Source organism: Mastacembelus armatus, chromosome 1, assembly GCF_900324485.2.
Source record: "Mastacembelus armatus chromosome 1, fMasArm1.2, whole genome shotgun sequence".
Lineage (NCBI taxonomy): Eukaryota > Metazoa > Chordata > Actinopteri > Synbranchiformes > Mastacembelidae > Mastacembelus > Mastacembelus armatus.
The window spans coordinates 24181553-24205735 of NC_046633.1; the positions used below are offsets into that span (position 1 = coordinate 24181553).

At 38.9% G+C, this 24183-nt stretch overlaps 1 protein-coding gene across 3 annotated transcripts; it reads right to left on the reverse strand.

Moving 5' to 3' along the window:
* Window positions 1–454: 454 nt before the first annotated feature.
* Window positions 455–22413, reverse strand: rab11fip4b (RAB11 family interacting protein 4 (class II) b). 3 transcript variants are annotated; one of them, XM_026302887.1, is made up of 13 exons: window positions 21929–22413; window positions 12504–12754; window positions 12167–12352; window positions 10881–11015; window positions 8647–8682; window positions 7586–7685; window positions 7057–7160; window positions 6734–6874; window positions 6370–6451; window positions 6065–6202; window positions 5755–5913; window positions 3162–3305; window positions 455–2626 (listed from the first exon to the last, which is right to left on the reverse strand). In XM_026302887.1, the coding sequence occupies exons 1-13, from the start codon at window positions 22004–22006 to the stop codon at window positions 2510–2512; spliced, it is 1671 nt and encodes a 556-aa protein (XP_026158672.1). In that variant the 5' UTR covers window positions 22007–22413; the 3' UTR covers window positions 455–2509. The 3 variants fall into 3 exon arrangements, with proteins under 3 accessions (XP_026158672.1, XP_026158673.1, XP_026158674.1); XM_026302888.1 differs by having other exon boundaries at window positions 22300–22326; XM_026302889.2 differs by lacking the exon at window positions 21929–22413 and adding an exon at window positions 16018–16035.
* Window positions 22414–24183: the final 1770 nt, after the last annotated feature.

Consider the following 24183-nt stretch of genomic DNA (forward strand, 5'->3'; position numbering starts at 1 on the left):
AAGGTAATGCCTCCTCAGGTGAAAAACAAATTTTCACATTGCAGCATTAGGAAGTATTATTTAGGATAAGCCTCAGACTTTCCAGGTTGTTGTGTTTAAGATATAGTAGTCTGAAAATACAAATGAGCTTTGCCGAAATCTTGGGATCAGCATTGACACTGACACTGAGTATAATTAAGTTTGTCTTAATCACAGAAAGTAAAACACACACAACAAAACAGTGACTAAATGTATCTGTGAAGCAACTGAATAAGAACGTGGTGTTTTCATTGCTTGTGGTGGTCAAATGTTTTATTTACAGGCCAGTGGCCTTTTTACATTACAAGACAAGCAGAAGATTATAATCTTAACAAATAGTAAAAGTGGTCTTTTAAAATTAATTAATGGAAATAGGGCCATAAATGAGGAATGTAGAACAAACTGTTTAAACTGGCAGAAATTTCATAACACATCATCATTGCCAAAGCAATTTTTATTGCCATTTATAGTGACTACGGCATGGAATAGCTCTGATAATTGAAAATGTACGAGCTACAAAAAAAGAGTGTGACAGAATTTACAGCTCATTGGCACAAGCAGCATGAAAAGATTTGTGAAGCAAACCAGGAGCTAAACCAGCAGGTATTGGTAAATAAGTTGATATTGCTTATACTGCTTAACATTAAGTTTAAGTTAGGAAGACAGTTTACAAACATATAAATACCAGTTCAAAACGAATTGAAAAGGAATGGACTTAGCATGACTAAGAAAAATCATTTAATTGACGAAATATTACCAAATGGTCACCTGGCTTACTTGCCACAGAAGGATTTGTGCTGTACCGCTTTTCTAATAGTTCACCTAAGAAATCATAAATTCTTTCTTGGTAAAACTGTATAAAAGATTTCTTATAGTATCAATCTAAAAAAGAGTGGCGTGTGGCACATGAATACAAATTATTACTAAATTATTACATTTACAAGTCAAGAAAATATGTCAGACATAGACATATAATGTACCTTCAAAAATTGTGTAAATCTATTGCAACATGTTGAAAAATGTCCTCAAAAGGCACAGACAGAAGAAACTGAACCATGCAAAAGGAAACAAAAAGTTTTTTTTGTGCAAGGGAGCAAAACTCAAGTTCAGAATAAGTACATAATAAATCAGATTGTAGTTGTTTCCTCTTTTAAAATGTTGCCCTCCTCATTATAATACAGAATACCATACACATGTGTTACAACATTTCAAGACCAGTTACAGATACTTAAGTTCATAATGCCTTTTTTGGCCAAACAGAAAGTGAAATAAGTTGTACATTCATAATATTTACAGTATTAGAGTTTTTCAGAGAGCAGTCGCAGCTTTAACAACAATCTTTTATCCAGTCTTTTACTGAGCATGGAGAGGTCATCAATAAACATCCTTACATTCATATCATTACGTTTCTGTACAACACTGATGTGTCTATTGCTAGCCAAAGGAAGTCATGCTTTGCTAGCAAATAGCAGTCAAGAAGTTACAGTTTAAAGACTCCTCAGTTGTAAATTCTGTTCCATAAAGTGACATTCAGCTACTCACCACAACCAACTAAGGGCTACTTCTCAGTGAAAGATACTCACTATTGGACTGAGTGAAAACTGTAAATGATATTGAAAGGTTCCTGGAAGACATGTTCTCAAAATAAACAAAAATTACCTTCAGAGTACACTGACCAACTTCACTAAAACCCTCCTTTGCTGGCACACATGGTCCATTGTTTGACTCCGCACTTGAGAGAAAACACATGCTTAATTCGCTGTTTTCAACTCATAAGCGGGGCATCCTTTATCCTCTTTAACCACTTCTTCCTTTCTCAGTCATCTTTTAACACGTGCTTGTCCAAATATGTCATCACACACCCTTCATGAGGGAGGAAAAACTGGAAGTTTACAGATCTGGCAGCAATGCACTGGTATGCATGTACACCTCACTGAGGTTTACAGTCTGGTTCGAAACTTATTTTTTCTGTCTCACTATATTTTCCTAAAACGTGTCTCTGTACAGTAAACCAAACTCTGTCTGTATATTAGATACAGCTATGCCAGGGTAAATAGAACACACATCAGTTTTGTTAGATTATTCCAGTTTTTGAGTCCCAAGTACATATGTCCAGTGTACTAACAGGTGACTGTCCTCAAAGTATGCTGAGTGCAAAGTTACAGTTCACAGCATAGACAGATAATAAACAAAACAGCATATATCGAGCCAAAGAGTCACAGGAGCATGACTTACGGTACAGTCAGTGAGCAACAACTGCTGAGAAGACTCCCTTTACTTCTGTGTAGTATCTCAAGACAAGGTTTGTCTTGCCACAAACAGCAGGGGGCAATGCATGCCTGTTAATATGTTCAAGTTTCTGAGACTGGCTCTGGTTCTCTGTGCTTTTCTCTAAAGACTCCTGAAATGGGTTGCAGGCTCTCATCAAACAACTGGACTAATTCTCATTCTCTCAAGGTAGAGAACAACTCTCATTCCAGTTGAGTCACTGCTAATATTTGATTTCCAGGATGGAGGGGTTGTGGTCGAGGATGGACAGGATGATTTTGTCCATGTACTGTCGCAAACGTATGTTGATTTCCTCTTGTTCCTTCAGGGCTTCCATTAACTGTGGAGAAAACAGAATATCAAACATACAGATCTGTGCACTACAGTTTACAGTACATTGCAGTTGTAATGTACCGTTTCATAAGAGTTTTTTCAGCTGTGAGCAGTCGTTTTCTTTGCTGACAGAATATGTTAATTATTATCTACATACCAATTCCCTTTGTATGAGGACTGTACAGAGATGCTGCTACAAGTACAGATTTTATACTATCAAGTTTTCTCTTTTTAAGCCTGGTTAAGTTATTTTCATGGTACTGGTCAGCACATAAAAAGATACATCCATGCAGATGACCTCTATATTACAGTATGCATATTAAAATCATTTCAGCAATTGTGGTATGTCTAGGCCTTTGTCCTGCTGTGACACAAAATAGAAATATGCTGTAATTATTCTATGTAAGGAACCCATAAACTTGTTCTGATGAAATCCAGTTAAGAGAAATAAAATATACTGACAATGTCCATTGTCATAAAGAAATAAATTTAATTGCACTGTATTCTCAGTGTGTGCACTCTGTATATTACTCTGATTTTACCTGGTCTCTGGATGCATTATCTATCTCCGCAGCTAGTGACTGGGCCTTGGTCTGAGTGGCAAACAGGTTTTTAGCTTCATAAAGGCTGAGGCTGAGGATCTGACCATTCAGCTCATCGTTCTGCTCTCTCAGCTTCTGGTTCTCCTAAAACACAGAATCAGGGAGGGAGGTAGAGGAGAGAGTGACAGGCAGAGAATGAGATTAGGTATCTGGACCACACAACAGCATCAGGCTTGGTAATGTTTTTGTTGTTTTAAAATGGGCACTACATAAGCCGCACTGCACTTCATACATCATCCAGCAGCAAACACAGCAACGCACATCTATTTTTGCACCTACAGGACATAAAATGGGTTATGTGTGTTACAGAACAAACTGCTTCTCCGCCTTCTCTGGTATGTTATAAAGCTCCATGATTAATGTGCCTTTGAATGCTGACGAGTGGTCAGTTTCTTTTTCTCGTTCTATCCTTCACAATTAGTAAGGGGACTGTTGCACTGCTCCCGATTCAGTTCAGGCAAGTTGACTCTACTCCACGGTGATTAGTGGTTAATCAGGAGGTCAAAGGTCACAGAAACTATTTAATTTTACCATCAGACCAGGACGGAAACGAGCCCCAGACAACACCAGGTGCTGAAATTCAGGGGGAAGAGAGTCCTGGGCCCCAAATTGCTGGACACACACATACAGACATGTACAGAGTTGCGCAGGCAAGCAAAAGCTAGTGAGTTTATTCTACACACAGATGATGCAAGGCAGTATCTTTCAAGTTAGAAGTATCATCTACAAACAGCTATATAACGTGTCCAACCATGTCCAACAATCAGGCTGAACTGCTCAAAACTGCCAGAAGAAGTTGAAAGAAATCACTGAGGAAAGACACATCTGCAGTCTGAAGCTGGTATAAAATAATTAAGCCCACTATGATTTCCCCCCTTTGCTTTCCTCATCTGAGCCTAGAGGGCAATATGGATCTTATCATCTTAGTGTTCTTAGTGTACACGTAGTACAAATCAGCAATTTATGTATCACTGTCTCAAACCCTGGTGGTTTTTGACAACTTCTGCTTTTTACCTTGACTTTTCTTGTGGCTAACATCTATTTGAACTAATGTTATCAGAGAGGACATTTGAAAGACACATCTATTTCCTTATCAATAATGTTTATTTTGTACACTTTGAATACATGATATCTGAGTCTAGCTATAGCACGTTGGTACCTAGAGGTAAATATCAATGTATCTAGGAATATTCAATATAGCTACACTCTAGCTGGTATTCTCATAAACTGATGTTGCTGAGTTGTAACACCATTCCACTGCCAAACTATCAGCAGATCATGTTGAGGATAATACTGATTTTAAAAGGAATTTTTAAGGAAAAGAGAGGAACCAATGTGACCAACAGGCACTAACCCGACTGTTAATGTATATCTTCTGACCGAACACATCCTGTGTCAATTTGCTACCCAGGTCTACCTGGAGTGTGAAGCCACAAAAACACCAAAACCTAAACCTTCCTAAATTAACACGTTGTGTAATAGCACATAAACCACTTAATTATGTTAATGGAGACTACTTTGTCAATGAATAACAATAGCATCAAGTACACTGAGTCCTGTTAGGCTAAATATAACTCAATTATGAGTCTATGGACTGTATTATCTGAACCCCTGTGAATCACTGTGCAGCTATGTCCTTTCAGGAACTTCAGGTTGTAATATAAAGTGACAACAGTACATGTAGTGTGTCACTTTACTGCACTGTGCCAAGGTATAGAAAAAAATAGCTTGCCGTGGTTTGCCATAAACACAACAGTCTAGTTTGGCTATTGTGTACGAAACATTTGTTCTTAAGATAAAGGTAAAGGTCAAAGGGGAAATGAGGAGTTGGCACACTTAGGTGAAGCTTTTGTTAACACTTTTGTGCTTGGACCTAAAATGTATTCTTTGAAATGATGCAAGTATCAGCTGAATTAACTTTTTTTTTTAAAAAAGGATTATTACAAAATTGCACATTTCTGGAGGTACTGATCGTCAGAGACATGTTAAAGAGTTTATCAATCAACATGATGCTCTTTAAAAAATAATCAGTAGTTCAAAATCTGTACCTTAAAGCTCATGATATCTAAAACCGATATAAGATACAAGATATAAGATATAAGGAAAACAAGTAAAGACATTTCTTCCATGTGTGAAATAAATAAAAGCTGCTGGTCAGCCAAGATACGTCTGTTGCTGCATACAATTTATGGCACATTCAATTTGCGAATCTACTTATGTAGTTCACATACGTTCACATAGTAAGGACTGCTGTAACAAGGCCGCTGTTATTAACCACTGACAAAGTTTGTCTTTATGCTTCACAGTCTCCACAGAAACTAGCAGGGGAACACACCCCTATGGAATTTACAAAGTTGCACAGCAGGTGCCATTGTTTCCTGCTGTATAAAATCTATAGTATTTGAAAGCATTTTATTATCATTTCAAAATCCTAAAGCATACTCTATATACTGTAGCTGAAGACCGCCAGCTGCAATACTTATGGAGCTGACTATGCACAATAAAGTCTTTGAAGACAGCCTTTCACCAGTACCTGCTTGAGCCTCTTGACCTCATGCTCTAGCTCCACTTCCCTGGTTCTGCTACTGAAGTCAGGCAAGCTGGAGGAAGAGCTGTGGCTCCGACCAGGCCTCTCTGCCTCCAGTTTGAACAGCTGCAAATGCTCCAGCTCTCTTCGCAGGTCCTCTATCAACTAGACCCGAGAGAAAGGAGGGATGAATAATGTTGTGTAACTGTGATGCAGTGTTTTGTAGGTGTAGGTGTGTAAGTTGATGTAACTGCAGTGACAGAGCAAGAGGAAACAAATAGTCCACTTTGTGATTGTGTAAAATAATCCCTCCCACCTCCTGCATGGACTCTTTCTCTTTCTGAAACTGCTGTCTGTTCTGTCTCAGTTTGTCCATCATTTTCCTGTAGAGGTCCATCTCATCCTTCAGACGCAGACTTGTGTCCTCCAACTTGTCTGTCATCCTTTGCTTCTCCTGAGGATGGACAAAGTACAAATATGGAATTTACAAAGACCTTTCAGGGTAGAAAGAGAAGCAGATAGTGAACTGTGCTGTTGGACATATCCAATACACAAACAAAAACAGAATAAAGAAAAGATGAGAAAGATGCAGATATACAAATAAAATCAAATATGACTTACTTCATCCAGTTTCTCTGTCTGTGACTTGAGCCGGCACATGCTAAGCACCATCTCACCGTTCTCCTCCTCAAGCTGCTTAACTCTGAAAAGATAAATTCCTGTATAACTAGACAGTGTGTGTGTTGCAGTCAGCTAATGCATTGGTTTAAACAGAAATCCACAGTATATGCTGTAGCTGAGTCCAGACCTTCTGTTAAGGACATGGTTTTACGTTCTGTATTTTTTCTAAACAAGCATTGATATCTATGTATCTCAGCATCAGATTATAAACTATTGAACTGAAGCATGTGGATACAAAAAGAAACATGTCAAAGAGAAATTGTTTATATGAATGTCAGTACGCTTGTGTATGTCTGTTTCTCACCGGTTGGTCAGCAACTCTATCTGTGTGTTCTTGTCTCTTTCCATCTTGCTGTAGGCCTCTCTGTGTCGTCGTATCCCCTCCTGTAAATTTTGTTCTGCTCGCGTCTCCTGGTCTTTCAGCTGCTCCTCCAGCTCATGGACCCTGAAGTGATGAGCACATCACACAAAATTACCTCAATACTTGGCATTGTAAATACTAATTTAATGGTACATCATATTTGTTGTGGGGGGGAAAACCATTCACCCTTCAACAATATGGTTCTGGGCCACTTATTTATTTGTAAAACAATGCTTTATATGTCTGACACCAAGGTTTGATGGTACCTGTGTACTAGTTGTGTGTTTTCCTGCTTCAGCTTGGACTTGAGTGCACCACTGATCAAGATCTCATTCTCTAGTTCTGCTACCTTCTTCTCCAGAGAACCCACCTGACAGAAACAAAGACAGCTTAGTAAAAGCTGCAGTTACATGGACATGGACAATAATATTTAGTGATTTCATATATTGAATACTTGGAGTGCCTCAGTGGCTGAGATGTGAGACAAACATGAGTAATAGGGCTCAAAGTTAGTCAGGTTACCCCATTAATTCAATTCCAGTAGATAAATTTGCATTTTCAACTTGATCTCCACCAACATTAACCAAGGACATACACTCACTAATGCTAATGCAAAATATGTTACATGTGAAATATAATATATATATCTTCTACGATATTTCAGGAATCACACACAAAGAGCATGAGCCATACAAACAGGCTCAATCTGGCACTAATCCTATGTAAAATAAAGATCTGTTGACATAGATCAACATACGAACCATCAGGTGACACAAACACAAAAGACATTCACACCTTCTCATTGATGTCTATGTCACAGGAGTCGATGCTGTCCCGGAAAAGGTCCTCTGTGCTGCCATTACTGCTGCTCAGGTTGCTATTGTGGAGCAGTTGCCTGGACAAACAGATACGGAAGTTTAAGAGGAGGAAACAGTGTGTGTGTGTGTGTGTGTGTGTGTGTGTGTGTGTGTGTGTGTGTGTGTGTGTGAAGGGAAGTGTGCTCTGCTGTGCAATGATGCTGCTGCAAGATAGCACAGACACCACCAAGCAGAAGTAATATTAGTGCACATGGACACACACTTACTTAGAAGTCAATACAGATGTGTGTATATCTGGCTGAGTAACACAATTAAGTGAGACATTCATCAATATGTGACTACAGCTGCCCCTGTTTTGCTGATGGAATAACTTGACACTAGCAAGCTTCTGCTCCATTACTGAGATTAGTAATACAGAGAAGAGAGAAGAAGAGATAAATTAAAGAGGAAACAGAACACATCGGAAGGACAGATAAACATATAAAGAGAGCAATAAAGTGAATAAAGTGATCAACCAGACAAAGAGGACACTAGAAGGAACAGGAAGCAAGAGCCAAACCTTATATTGGACACATAGATCAGGTCTGACAGGTCATTTTCACTGTCACTATAACTCTGTTACTGTGGGTGGAAACAGGACAAAAGCCTAGATACAAAACATTTCGGCCAATACAGGCCATGGCTGCCACTGGAAAGTTTATCCAAATGCTTCACAGCCTCAGAACAAAAAAATTATTTTATAACATAATTGATTACAGATTAATATCTTCCAGACGTCCTGTAATTTCTCTGAATAACTAGTTATTAATTAACTGGCTGTTAGAGCACATGGTCAGGCAGCTGAGTGATAAGGAAGCAGTAACTGCTAATCTTGTTCTGTGTATGTGTGCGTGTCTGTCAACAAATAGAGCAAACACATGCAGCATAGGTTGTATAATGCATAAACTTACAGAAGAGTACAGGTCAGTGACCTTTCCTTATGTATACACAGGAGCACATACACTTTGACATATATACAGGTACTGTAAAGTGACCTACCTTCCAAAAGCAGTACTGGAGATTTTCCTGTTGGGACTAAACAGGGAAAAATAAAATGAAAAACATTTTTTTTGTTGAAATGTAATTGCCATGGATATTTGATTTGATCTGATTCCACTTTATTGTCAGAATGATTTCCCAAAGTTAGTCTTGTCAGCATTCACACACTCTGCACTGCAAATAACAGCTTATGGTAATCCACATTTGGGTTTCACAGTCCTAGATATGCTATGAAAGAGAGTGAGAAACAAAGACTGAAGGACATGTCAATGATAATACAGTTTCACTTCTGGTTCAGTGAGCAGGGGTTTCTGTCGGCTCAGCAACTACCTCAGGGGGACAAAAGCCCAAAGACTTTTTCAGTCTGATGTGTCTGAGTTTCACATTGGATTAATACAAATGATGAAATACACTGTAAAGTCATGCAAATAACTGCTGATATAGACATGAAACTAATATCTTCATCATCATCGGCAGCTCCTGGTGCAAAAGAGAGTCGAGGTTTGAAACAAGCAGGAACACTGCACAGTAAAATCACACATTTTAATCTATTCTGTGCAAATATTCTGTTGAGAAATAGCTTTGTGGGTGTTTCTCTTAAACTAAATGTCTAGTGATGAGCACGGTGCTGGTTGTCAATCACGTCATGTACTTATCTCACTACTTGAAAATGAGAAGATCATACATTTCTCAAAGTCACTCATTCTGCTTCAGTAGCTGCTGTTGGTATAATTGAAGCAAACTGTGCAGAAGATTAAAAAATGTTTAATATTCAGTGCAGCAGCAACTTGAGGCTAAAGCAAACAATAAAATGCTACTTTTCAGAGACAGGGTGGTGGATGGAACAACACTGACAGAATAAATGACTGGAAAAGGAAAAGGTGGATCTTCCAGAAGGATCTTCTCAGAACTTAGATGAAACAAACTTTTACAGAGAACACACTGAGCAATACTAAAAGACAAAGTGACTGCTGTGCAGATAATATCCAAATTAACCTCATGTCTTTCCTGAAGGTCCAAGAGGCCAGATCATACAGCAGAATTACTGCCAGCATAATCCATTTGTCATTTCTGAAATGTTTTTTCTTTTGTTTTTGCTTTTGCCTGCACAAAATACATGCATTTATTACTGAACAACATTTTTGTGTGAAAGTGCATGTGCTCTTCTTCCACACGGCCATTTAATTAAACTAAATGGGTATAAAGACATTTGAGCCTTCAAATACTTCATGCTGCTCAGTGGCAAAAGTTCATTCTTCTAGCTGAACATCCTTCCCTCTTTGGATTGATCTTGAATTTTTCAAACATTTTCACATCTTTCACACCACCTGATGGATGTTTTTATATTTATTCTTGTTCTTCAGTAAAATCCTTTTCAGTTTATATCCACTTCCTCTGAGCTCGTTCTATGATCGATATATTTTAATTTATATTACTGTCTTATTCCCGCTGTTTCCACTCCAACTCATTTCTTCTGCCACTTCTACTTTATTATTCATAAGGAGAGAGCACAGGTCTAATTAAGAGAGCTGTGTTGTTTTATAAAGCCATTTCTCTCCAGGCAGAAATCCTCCCGTCTGCTGAGAGTCAAAATAACAAGCAAGACAAAAAATGACTGCACAGTTCACTCTGCATTCACAAACAGCATCCTACTGAATTTAGTGTTAAAAAACAGTGTTACCTGCAAACACAAGGTAACACGAGTGTTAGCAGGTAGACTGCAATGGTGACAGTGGATTATGTTTCCAATAATAGGGTCCCTATTACACTATCCGATGAGGCAGGCACAGGATGGGCTGTGTTATGTAACAATCAGTTAGTGTTTCTATGTGCGTACATGTGAGGATGTGCTTCCTTGTGCACGAAACTAGGGGAACACTTCAAATATCTATGTACCTATATTACGTGACTCTGCTGAATTACACTTTAAACAAAGACTCTCAGAACCAACCTTTTGTCTGGGTGTTGTGTAGCTGTTACGGTACATTTTATCACATGGAGTTAACAAGTGTAATTTGAATAAAAGATGCAACCAGAGAATACACGCTGTCGGATTGGATTAATTTTGAATAAGTTATAGTCAGAATGAAAGCCTGGGGGTCAGTGGGAACATTTCATGGGCAGAATAAGCACAAAGTCTGTAAAATTATATTGGTTCATAGAGTTATTCCTTCTTGAGGTTGGTGACATCTGGTGACTGATATGTGTGGTGGTTCTGCATTTGTGCTGCCTACCTGTTAGCCTTGAGGTTCTTCAGGCGAGCCTCCAGGTCATTTAGCAGGTTGACCTTTTTGCTACATTGAGAACAGTAGACATCCATCAGTTCACCAGTGTAATGTTGCCGCACCCTACGGGGAGTCTGGCCTGCACTGTAAACACAGTCACACACCGATTTCAAAAACAAAACAAAAACACAAAAAGAAGTCAATCTAAATTACCGTAAGACTTAATGCCTCTTCACTTTGAAGGATTTTCCTGTATTTGAAGATAGACTCCATAATTTTGTCCCCGACCACTATTTATGCTTTGACAGTACACGCCGTTCATGGTTAGAGGATCTCAACCTGAAAACCTGATCACTTCGAAGGAATTTTTTCTTTGACCTGAGGGGCAAAACCTTTGAATTGTTGCTATTTCAAACTTTTTTACTGGGCTGACTTTTCTAAGACTTCATGTAAAGCTGAGCCTCATTTTCCCATGTGGAAAGTTTTGTCTGCTTGGTGTTGGTAGAAAAAGCACAGAGCTGTATTTCCAGCCTAACAACTTAATCCTATTAAACATAGACATTTGAAGAATATTAATGTGGCCTTAAGGGTAAGAACTCCAAATCTACACTTCTGCAGGCAAGACAGAATAATACAAGTTAGGTAGTAATACTGGATCCTGCAGTGTAGACTCAAATCTGTAATATATAACAAGCAGTTGAAAGCCACAAAAATTGGTCAACCCTTTACATGTTTCATTTAAAAACAACAAAGAAGCCTACACACATATGAAATAAATAATTATCCTCACTTTTTGCACAGTGGATTCCAAGTTAGGTTATACACGCTGATGCTAGACCACAAAGCATTTGCTACAGGCCAGGAGGAAGTTATATGATTTAACAAGAAAGATGAATAATAATTATTTAAATGAAATACAATATAAAGACATTTATTTGTGTTGTAATAACCTTGACCTTGCAGTCTGTTTTTCCAAATCACTCTGTGCCACAGCCAAATCAACAGAATACTAATTTTACATTGAAGTAGGTCATCAACAGTGTCAATATAAAGTAGGTCATTGTCAATACAAAAATGTGGGAAATCACTGCAGTAGAGATGCATAAAATTACACATTAAAGCAAATTAAGTAAAAGTATAACAGTGAGGTAAGAATAAGTTTAATAATATTATAGAATAGAATAAATAATTTCTTCAAGAAAATTATTAACAGAGGAACTCCTGGTGGAACTTTTATTCTATACCTTATTAACATAACACTCCGGATCCAAACATAAACACTTTTTTACACTTACCTAGAGGGAACAGATGAGCCGAGATCAGAGTAACCGTTAGTATGGGTCTCGTCGTCCGGGCAGGGACTGCTGGGAGTATAGTCTGGCTCCTCCCCCTCCCCGTAGTCCTCAAACTGCTCCTCGTTCAGAGAAGCTGAGGAACGTGTTGATAGATCAGAAGTCACTGAGATGGTAGTCTTGCCGCACCTGAGAAAAAAAAATGAGGGGTATGTTACACATTTTTGGAGCCAAATGAAAACAAACGCAATTTATATGTAAACGCTAGAGTACAGATGTGTTTATAGATATTTAGAGTAAGATCGGAAAAAGAGTTAAGTAGTAGTAGTAAAGTATTTACTTCTCCCCAGGGAAAAATAGCTCCCCAAGTGCGCCTTCCTTGTCCCCCGGTCTGATTAGCCCGTCCAGGGTCTCTGACCCCTGGGTGCTTTCCACGGCACTGTCTCTGTCTGATTCCCTCTCCCTGGCCTCGTCTGCCACCTCCTCTTCAGGTTCCCCCACCTCTCCGGGGAACAGCTGGCACTCAGGGATGGGGTCAGGACAGGCCCGTGTGCACATGATGACCGGACAAACCCACTCCTCCTCACCACCCTGGAGAATAATGGAAGTAAAGGCAAAGATCAGAGTTTATGTTGACTAGGACTGCAAATTAGAAATTTACAGATATGAAATATGAGATATGAAACTACAGTATTTCACAGTATTTTTTTCCTTCCTGAAAACAACTGTAAATGGTGCTGACTACGCCATAAGCCAAAAATAAAGACAACGTAAAAACAGGTTTCAGGGTTTCAAAAGGGAAAACATTACATGCATCAAGACATTTCTTCATACTGCCAAAATATATTCAAATGTCTTTACAATTTATATTTTTAAGACAATGGAGGTACTTTAAAAATTAAAATTTGATTTTAGTTTTGGGCGAATTGCTCAAATATTGAGGCATTTCCATTTAGTGAATTCCTTCACTGTGCTAATGGTTTTAAGTCTGGGGGTTTGAATAGCTACAGGGGTGAAAGGGCAACAAGTCAAAGGTCAGGGGTCCCGCTCCCTTTAGTTTCACTCTTCAATGGGTCAAATTTAGTCTACTGCAACAGAGAACAAGGATTTATCTCTGCATGCCTGAACAGCTGAAACACACGATGCAGTGAAGGAGGGAGCTGGTGAAGATAACCAATTCAATTCAATTCAATTTTATTTGTATAGCGCCAAATCACAATACAAATCATCTCAAGGCACTTTACAAAAACTAAAACTAAAAACCCAACAATTCCCTTATGAGCAAGCACTTGGCGACAGTGGAGAGGAAAAAACTCCCTTTAACGGAAGAAAAAAACCTCCAGCAGAACCGGGCTCAGTTTGGGCGGCCATCTGCCTCGACCGGTTGGGGTTAGTGACAACCAGAAAGAGTTGTCATAATGGGCAAAAGTGAGCCAAACAGGTGTAGAGAGCATAAACTGGTCATGAAGTCCATGTGTGGAGCCAGTGTGAGCCTGAGATTAGAGAGCAGCGTTTAAGATGCACAGAAAGTTGCAGGGGAAGCAGAAAGATAGCAGAAAGATAAAGCAGCTGGAGGACAGTCAGGTCAATATTAGACAACATGAAAACCACAAGCAAATAAGACTCAGAGAGCTCACACATACACACACACACTGCATGCTTATGTACAAAATTCAAACAGTACTCATTAAACATATTAATTACAGGTCTGGGAAGAAAACAAATCCTGATCATATCAGACTTTTATGTTAATCAGATTTTTTAAAACTTAACAGACTAACAGATTTTAGCTGCTGAAGTAATAAAATGAGCATTAAGAAAACACCACTAAAACAAAACCAAAGTTCAAACTAAATCCACTAATGATTTAGTGGGGTTTAAAAAGAAGAGGTACAGTATTTCCTACTGTTTAGGTGAATGTGTGTCAGCGTCCTGACTCACTCCAGTGTTCTCACAGAAACAATACACGCTGAGCTGTCAAGTATCACTTTCAGGAAATAGAAGCACATGCGTCATTTATGTTGTCAAATAAAACGTCCAACACAAGTTCTTTCAGGCAAAGACACTAGTGTGTGTGTGTTTTTTCTACTCTGATTTTCTCTGATGAGAAAAAAAAGTTATCATTGAGGGAGTGCTGTGTGTGTGTGTGTGTGTGTGTGTGTGCGTGTGTGTGTGTGTGTGTGTGTTTACACCATGCCTCTCTTTGTACACGCCTGCTCCAGAACAGCCTGGAGGCTGTAACTGCCAAAACATCAGCCTACAGAGTGTTAAGTTGCTTGACTCCCCAAAGCCCAAACACAACCAGCCTGCCAAACAGCGTCCAACCTGCCAGTGGCTTTGAACTGAGGACGCAGATATTTGCTGTGCTTTCAACAGCAGCGGTTCTGCCTGAAGCCTGAAGCTCCTTCATACCCCATTTGGCCAAGGAAGGAGTTTCATCACCATTAAAGGTTTGCTTGAGCCAAATCAGCTCTGTTAATACTGATTTCTATTATACAGTCTACATTGACCTTTCTTTTTCACATATATGAAGCATTTTTCAGAAAACAACCATAATATAACCATCTGCATATCAGCTCATTGATTAGCTGATTTGCAATTTCATTTTTAACATTATGTAATAGTTAGGATGCCTTCTCATCATAAGTTACACCAAATATTAATATTTTGCATCATGTTAATTGACTCATGGATTGCCTCGGATGTAAAAGATAGAGCTTTATATCACTGCTCTGCACATATTTTACCACGCTTTAGATAAAATAGGACATAGAGTCACTGATATTTATGTTAGCTGGTGCTGCCGGGTCCTTTTTTACACTCTCTCGGGTGAGACCAATGTTAGTGTCCAAAACAAAGAGCAAAATTCAGTCTCCTTTTCTGAGATGAGAAATTCAGGTTAATTGTACAGACCTTTGCTGTTTATAGTCAGTTCCCATCTAGTTATTTCAGTAAGGCAATGTTACTGCATACACAGTAAATGACTGTATGTATATCTACTACTACTATTAGTCACGTGTGTCCATTTGTGTGAACTCTTCCAAGCAAACCCTGTCCAGGCACTGTGTGTAAAGATAAGGTCTCCACAACATCAATAAGAGGTGAATTACTTCCATGTAATACATTTACTCCACTTGATGCAGTATATGTCATGTGTACCTTGTAAACTCTGGAAAAATACAGGTCAGACACATGTAACAAAGACGGAATGATTATCAGCCCAGATTTTCCAGGTAGAGGAACGGTTGTGCAACATGAATAATTATGTATGAGAGAGTGCAAGACAGCGAGACTAACACAGCCAGGTTCTCAGGGAACATTGTATTATTTACACCCACTGCTGCTGCAACAGCAACACAGAAATGTAAGAAGTGAGAAGAAAAGAGGGAAAGGGACAAAAAATAAAGAGCAGATGACAGCAGTCACTTCTCTCTGGGTTAAAGAGAGAGAAAAGACAACTATATATCTGGATGGGACAGCAGAATAGTACATGTCTAACAGACATACCTCTACTCTGGAAATCCTTTTAAAGCAATCAACTTAGACCTGATCTTGACAATGGATAGAAGTTTACTCAATATGAATGCTGATGTAGTATTAATATTAATGAAACTCAAACTGTTGACTAATGTGCTGGCCATGTTACAGCAGTTTAGCAACATTGTGGGAGATTACAGTAAAGAAAATAGTGAGTCAAAAAATTATGCTACTGGTACGAAACTGGTTGCTAGGGAGGCAAAACATTATTTTAAAGTGAATTTCAAAAGTGTGTTTGTGTAAGAGAAGAAATGGGAACAAAACAGGTGAGTGGGAGTCAAACATCATTCAGAGATACACTGACTTAGTCCTCCTACCATGCTGCTGCAATATCCTGTGATGGGACCTGTAGTCAAATGAATAATCCATCCAAATACATGATGCAAATTCCTTAGACATAAAAATCATGGAGACACAAAAAGTAAAGATTATGCTTACAAAGTCAGCTTAACCTGGTGTTCATGGGAAACTGAACAGACATAGTGCAAACCATGGCAGAAAAAGCAGTAATGTGTAATTAATAACATAAATAATGCAAAGCGAGACTGTACTCCCAAGTAGAACAACAGCATCCGTCAGTCCAGCAAGTGCCCTAACACTGTCTATGCGTGTGTTCAAGAAACAAAGCCATTTACCAAGGTCACTGTATGGAGGAGACTGTTGTTTCTTCCCTGTTGTTTTATTTTAAACCTGACCATGAGCTTTCCCTAAACCTAACAAAGTTGTTTTTGTGCCTGAACTTAACCAAATCTGAATCTTAGCGTTGCCACATTATAAAACTGTTTTACTGTATTTTTTAAGATGATATTTCTTTAACATGACATCCTGGTGATGATGGCATCAGAAAATGTGTTTCTCTAGAGGGCAGGGACAAACAAAGTATTTAGTCATTTAATTTGGAAAACATTTCCTGTTATTACAACTAAAAGTCTGACACTTAAATGTTATTTGTCTTTAACATTTTCTCCCCTTCACAATCAAAACCACAATACAATTTATTGGACAAATATTTTGACATATTAAATAAATTTGAATGTTGTTGTCAGTAGCTAAATAATGTACTTACACACAGTGCCAATATATTCTATTTTTATAAAATAAAGGCACACATGCAGTCATACAAAAACACAGTGACATTACTTACTGAGAAACTAATTACTGTAATTTAAGATTAGAGTTCAAACTCAATCGTCAATGACCCAAACATTTTATTAGGTTGACAAACAACAACATTGCTTCAATTGTCATTAAAAGGACTCCCCATTCGCCTCTTATCACACCCCCTTAGTCTATGCTGAAGGTCGATACCATTTCAGTGCTGAACTAATCATTAATCTGCCCTCCTGGCACAGTGGAGAATTAATGGACGACCACACATCTCAAGGCCTCGATCTAAATATAAAAACAGGGGCAGCTTTGAACTTGTTTAGACTATGACAGGGCAAAAGTGGTAGAGCTTATACATCTTATTTTTTTACGCATGTGTCAAATTTAGTTTGTCTTGCTTTTAACACGTTTGTTACCTTGTTCTCACTTGTTTGCAAGTTTTTCTATAAAATCCCCTCAATCGACAAACAAAAATGCAGTTGATGACAACATAAATATTAAAAAGCGCAAGATTCAATGTGATTCTTGATGCAGCTGACCTGCATTTGATATTTTAGAAATGAATAACACAGTCTTTTTTGGCTTTGACTGAGTTCAGATTGGTTTTGAGGAGTGTCCTCTAAGAACAGCCGAGGAAGGTGTTTGTGGTATGTTATTTCAGCACAACTAGATTATTATACAGCTTATATGGCTTTAAAAGGTGTTTTTCTGGTTGTGCATTTGTTGTATAACTACTTGAACAGTAACCATCTTGTTGCTAAATAATAAAGCAAAACAGGTGTTGCGCAAAAGACAGAAAACAAAACAGAGATCAAGTGCTGACCAGACTGCAGGGAAAGCGGATGAGGAGACACAGGAACTGACAGGATTGATCCATGCTGATGAAGCTTTGATTTAGTGTGAGTCAGCAGTAAAGGGTCTGGAGAATGAGGGGAAGACTAGAGACAAATTAAACATGGAAAAGATAGAGGAGAACAAGAAAGACCAGTCAAGAGAGAAGGGCAGCAAGGAAAGAGCAGACATGCAGACAGAGATCAGAAGAGCCTCTTTGCTCTCTGCCTGTTTGTCAGACTGAGCTCCAGAGATAAGAGGTGCTTTTCTGCAGAGGCTTTTTCCTGCATCTGTCTCTCTTTGTTCATTTCATTCCCTCTTATTCCCACTTTTTTTCCCCAAGCTCTGATGTGCTCAAGTGCTGCCATGACAAAAATATTCACATAAGAAGCGAATCGTTTAATGCTTCTACTTTGATATTCAGCATTTTAACCTGCAGTGACTGCTTCAGATGCCACCAGTGAGTAATAAGAAGCTCTGGGACAGGGGGCCACTAGAGACTTAACAGAACCTTAAAAGAAAATTCTGATGAGAAAAATCCATAAGCTGGAGCAATTAGTCAATTCATTGTTTTTTCAAGAAAAAACTCTAACATTTGCTCCTTCTTCTGTGGGTGTGGATTTTCTGCTTTTCAATATCATATGTAATATTAAACAATGTTTTTGGTTTGGATGTCTTGTCATTGTCATCGAGATTTTTCATTATTTCTTCAATTTTCATAGACAAAATTTAAACAATTAATAAAAAATAATCTAATAATCATTAGTGGCAACTGTAATGAACACAGATCACTTTAAAACAATCTTCAGTTGTAGAAATTAGGACTTATCATATTCACATCTAACACTGTTTTGATACCACTTCTGTAAAATACCATGACACTCACTGTATGTGCATGTGTCTGTATTATTCACCTCTTATGGTAAGCAAAGCTCTTCCTAGGCATGCACATATTCACATATAACACACAGGGGAAGTAATGACTCACTTTGACTACCATGTTATCAAGGCAACACTGTGAGAAACGTGGGTTTCAGCAAATGAGACACAAACTTGTCCAACTGAAATAAAGTGCTATACAAAAAAAACCCAGTGTAAGAACTTATACATCCTGTGATTCATCCTTTTGGTCAAAACTGCAAGTCAAACATCAACACTGGAACATACACAACTACACATGCAGCTTTACATAAATATTACACTTTGTCTATATAAGCTTCAATTACATACACACACACACACACACACACACACACACACACACACACACATTTGTTTCCACCTGGGTCTCAGGGAAACAGGTAGCTGCTCAGATTACCAGGAATGCTGCTCTAGACACAGGCCAATGCAGGGAGGGACTGGAACAGCACCCTGGAGACTGTGTGGAGGTATTTTTAGTGAAACTAGTTGATACACAGAGAAAACCCAAAGAGGTGAACAGGCATGTGTGTGCTCTAGCTCACTTCTAAATTAGAAGCAAGTGTCCTATAAATAAAAACATAAAGCATAACCTCAAATGACGTGACAAATCCCATAATGGGGCTGTTTTAAAATTAACATTCAGATTAGGTTTGGAGTAAAGGGCTATAACCAGCGAGTGGTGACAGTTAAAGTTAGTGGTTAAGAAATGAATGCTGACAGCATTCAATGTGACCATTTGCATCTGTGTGTGGGCGTGTATATAAAATCGGCTGTAAACAAGGAGAACTTGAAACGCATCCTTTGATTATGAGTAATTAAAGTGTCCTTCTACACTATAGTTGAAATAATGAGTGAACTGCATATTTAACTACCATGACACTGGCCCTGAGAACATCACAACAGTTTAGCTCTACTGCACAGACCCACAATCACTGCATCCTGCTGCACAACATCCAGTCAATGCTCTGCATGTGCAGCTATGTGTGCTGGTGTGTGCATGTGTGACAATTAAAAAAAGGCACAATTCTTTTTTGTACTTACCAAGAGTTGGTAGCACATGCACAAAGAGATAAGAGAGAGGAACTAGGAATTTGAGAAGTAAAAAAGGAAGCTAAATGATGCCTACACAAGTGTTACAAAAACCCAAATGTAGGTTAAACAGCATCAGCGTCACACTGACATGCTGCCACACTAAGCCAGTAGGCGTGTTTAGGGTTATGTTTTTATTATTTCATCATTAAATAATTAGTCTAAAAGGTAAATTAAAAGAAAGGACAAAGGGAAAGATGTAAATGTTTTACATGTTAGAGCCTGGAAGCTTTCTGTCCACTGATCTGGAGTATCACTATATATTATATTTATATTTATATATTTATAAATATAATATAATAATTATAAATATTTATAATATTTTTAGGGTTTGCAAGAAGGAAAACTAGGAAAAAAGTAAAGTTATACTCATTATTAAAGAAGAGCACAGCTTACTGACTCATTTGTAGCAGCACAAATATTTAACAACTGTCTCATTCATTGTACATCTCACAGCCATAGCGTGTTCAACAAGCACAAGTCCAGAGAAAAGAAAAGAAAGCACCTCACTGTCTTTCTTTAACAAAGTGCATTGTCCATCCCATAAATGACTGGCAGTCCTCTTGCCACTGCTGCTGAATGGGGCCATTTCAGTGTGCTGACCCTCAGCAGGTGGTCGAGACACTATATCTTCTCATTTGTTGCATGTCAACTTGCCATTGCATTTTTTCCATTCGACTTGCAAAAACTGGTTTAAAAACCTTTTGTAAAAGGAAAACGAGAACAAAGAAGCAAGAGGATTTCTGTAGCGGTTCAGTCCAAAATTCAAAGTCAATATTTGTCTTTAAAACTACAGCACATCCAAACAGTGGGAAGATGTGATTCTATTTGTGTTTTGTTTGGTCTAGAGTTTGCTTTTTCCCTTGTGTCTTTGTATTAATGTAAGGAGTGCCTGTTTTAACTGCTGCAGCTTAGCCTCCATTCATGCAGCACAGCTGAGAACTGCATGTTAATCTAGTTATTCTAGTCCTGATATGCACACTGTGCACAAAGACACTTGGCTGAAAGTCAGTTTTGTTTAAGGAAACAAATTAAGAAAACTATGTACAACTATATCTCAATGAGCAAAATAAATGTAGTGAAAAACTAAAGTCTTCCAGGAACGTTTTGGGCCCAGGACAATTAGTAGAGCATTTCCTGCTTGGCTGAAGAGTAAATCTCATTATGTAATGTCCAGTCACAGACCAGGGGTATTCAAAAGCAGTGAAGAGTCTTACATCACATGTTGTTATTGAGATCTCCACAATACAAACAAACCTCACCTTTCCCATCTATTTATGAAGTAAAGAATTAATATGAGGAGGCACAGAAAGTACAGCCAGCATCAGTTGTACTGTCAGCAGGTTAATACTTGATAATACTTGTTAATTCTTACAAAAACGCCTGTGAACGTCTGGCGGCACAAGGATTTTATTTTATTTTTTATTTTTAGATCACTTATATTTCTCTGTGATGTGATTAAACCTGTTTCTTAACTGTGACTGTCGCAGGCATTAAGTAAATATTTACTGTAACATGAGTCACAACATGACAAAATATCCAATAAATAAATGAAATAGCTTTAAATATAATAAAGTTATGACAGTATACCTATTACATGTTTCTTCTTAAAACATTATAAATGTTGTTTCTCAAATTTTAATTTTTAGTTATGGGATAAACTTCCCATTTTGAATTATGGCCAAAATGAACAGACCAAAATTTTCCTTTCAGTCCTGTTAGACAAACTGTTCTTGCATTCATTTCTTCTGGATTTACTGTCTGTAAACAATCTACCTGTAGGCTCCAACATCTGTCCTGTCACCTGCACACATCTTTGGATCATTCGCTCTTGTCATTGTCGCCGTTTCTCCTTGCAGCTATCCTGGTTACCAATTAATCCCGATACCATCGGAAACCACAACAGAGCCAACAGAAATTAAATGAGACAAACTGAGAAGAAAACATAAAGCGACACCGGAAAGCCGACAAGATTAGAAAGAGACAGAGGAGGCAGGACAGTGTACACAGACAGGAAGCTGTGAGGCAGGATCAACTTCATGCAACACACACACGTTCAAACAAAAACTGGGGTACAATGGAGTCTGCACTGCTGCTGAACTGCCCCCATTAAACTAGCCAGCCTTCCCCCAACATATAAACTATCTGCTTTCTTCTTCTTTTCGTCCTTCTGAGCCCTCTGGTCTCTCTATTGACTCCTTTCTGTTTTGTTCTCATTCTGTCAAGTAATCTTTCATCACCCCCACATCCCAGCAGGCTGGGTGCAGTCTGGTTGCTTACCCCGTTCACCAGTGAGGGGGGCCCATAGTCAGCAGTCCCCCTGTTTCCACCAGCCAAGCCCTCATCCACTGAAGTCATCCACTCTCCCTGTTCGCCAGGGCTACGTCGGCTGCCTCAGATCACACACACACACACACACACACACACACGCACGCACACACACACGCAGGTGTTCCCTTCAAAGGCAAGAGGAAGACAAAACGTCGGGATAGTCCAAAGGGTGAGTCTCAGTTAGTGGTACAGCCCAAAGCGAGGCAGAGGAGTGGAGCAGGATGGATCGTTCACTTTAAAACACTGGTCGCCTGGCGTTTTCCTACGCTGCCGCTGTCTGTCACACACACAAACACAAACAAACACACACACACACGTACACACTCGCGCATGCAGACACACGCTCTGCACCGCACACCCTCACACGCCGTCCCCGCTCGGGCTGCCTGGTTTGCCGGCTGACTCCTGCTCACACAGTGAGAGAGCTCGGACTCGGCTCAGGCAACAGTTGTTGAATTCAGGCACCTCCCCCCTCCCTCTCATGGGCGGTTGCTAAGAAACAAGGCTTCAGAGGGCGTGGCTTGGGACGGTCCTCACACTGCTGCACACTCTGCTCTCGGCTGCCGCCTACTCAGGCTATATTTGCATATGAAGCCTGGCCCGCCTCGGTGTTTTTGCTGTAGACGACGCTGGTGGCTGTGTGGACTGGGCGGGGGGAGTGAAACAGTTTGTCTTCAATGATGCAGCAGATTTCACAAGGCAAAGAGAAGAGACATGCACTGGTTAGTCACAATGGGAAGGTGAAAACAGAGTAGGAAGCACAAAACAAAGCTGCTTGAGGCATTTGCTGTTCATTTCACTCTGCTAAAATTAAATTAAAACTGTCCAGATCAAAATGAGTCCAGATCATGTGTATATGTTGAAAGTGACTTATGAAAGTGACTTATATGGCCAAGTATGGTGACCCATACCCAATTCCAAAGTGCACACGCACAACGTGAACACACACACACACCGTGAACACACACCCAGAGCAGTGGGCAGCCAGTGCTGCGGCACCGGGGGTCCGGTGCCTTGTTTAAGGGTCTCACCTCAATCGTGGTATTGACGGTGGACAGGCCACTGACAATTCCTGCAAACCTGCAATTTTCAGGTTACAAGTCCAAGTCCCTATCAATTAAGTTAAATACTCTTTACAAAGAATTGTTCAGCTACTCGTTTTAAGCAAAAAGGTCAAAAATCTGCTGTTTCAACCTTTCACTCTAAATCTTCTCACATTAAACTAAAAATATTTGGGTTGTGTGTTTGACACAATAAACAGTTTGAATATGGAAATTGTAATGAGCATTTGATTTTGATATTTTCTTCCATTTCATGCACAAGGGAACATAATCAACAGATTTGTCAATAATTCAAAAATAATCCTCATTTGCAACCACAACCCAGTTGTTTCCCTGGTTATTTCAAAATGTATCTGGCAGCTCTAATATAACCAATTAATTCTTGTCTCTGACATGTCGGCTCTTGGTTAATTCAACGTAGACTATTTAAAGTCCTAACTTTTAATTTGTAGGCCCATGCGATCCTCAAATCTTGTCAAAAATGCCTGGTGCTCAATCTACAAATGGTTCCTAACAACATGAAATTTTAAATTTTACAGTCAAAGATTTTTATGATTTGATATGCAGAGTGGATAAATTAAAAACTCCAGTTCCCCTTTGGACCAACCCTTCTAATAAGCAAAACTGCATGTGCTATACTCAAAAAAACAAGTTTTTTCTGCTCTGCCATTTTTTTCCTGTTTCTAAATAATTTCACATGCAGTAAGTATTAGTGGTGTACTCTTAAGCATTTGATCTGTTCCTTTCAGGGTCTAAAGAATTTGCATGTAAATTTAGGCAAACATTTAATCTCTTAGTTCAGAAGGGCTTTTCAATGATTCTTTCAGTTGCTGCTCCATCTTATACTCTGCAGTTTGATCATTTAAATTGTTCCTGCTGTAGCTGGGTCTAGACCAGACTCATCCGAGTCAGGGATACAGAAAACAGCCCGGAGTCGGCACTGAAGAGTCCTGACTTTGTCTAGTTGGAGCTGCAAGAATCATGTTTTTTTTTTTTTTTACTCTGTAGTGTCGGTTTCTGCAAATCCTGTGGGGAAATCTGACTGTTTTAAAGACTGTCTGTTTTGTTAGTCTATAATAAACTTGCATCAGCATTTAATATTTCAGCCTGATCTCCTTTAGTTTACTGTATATAAACTAATAC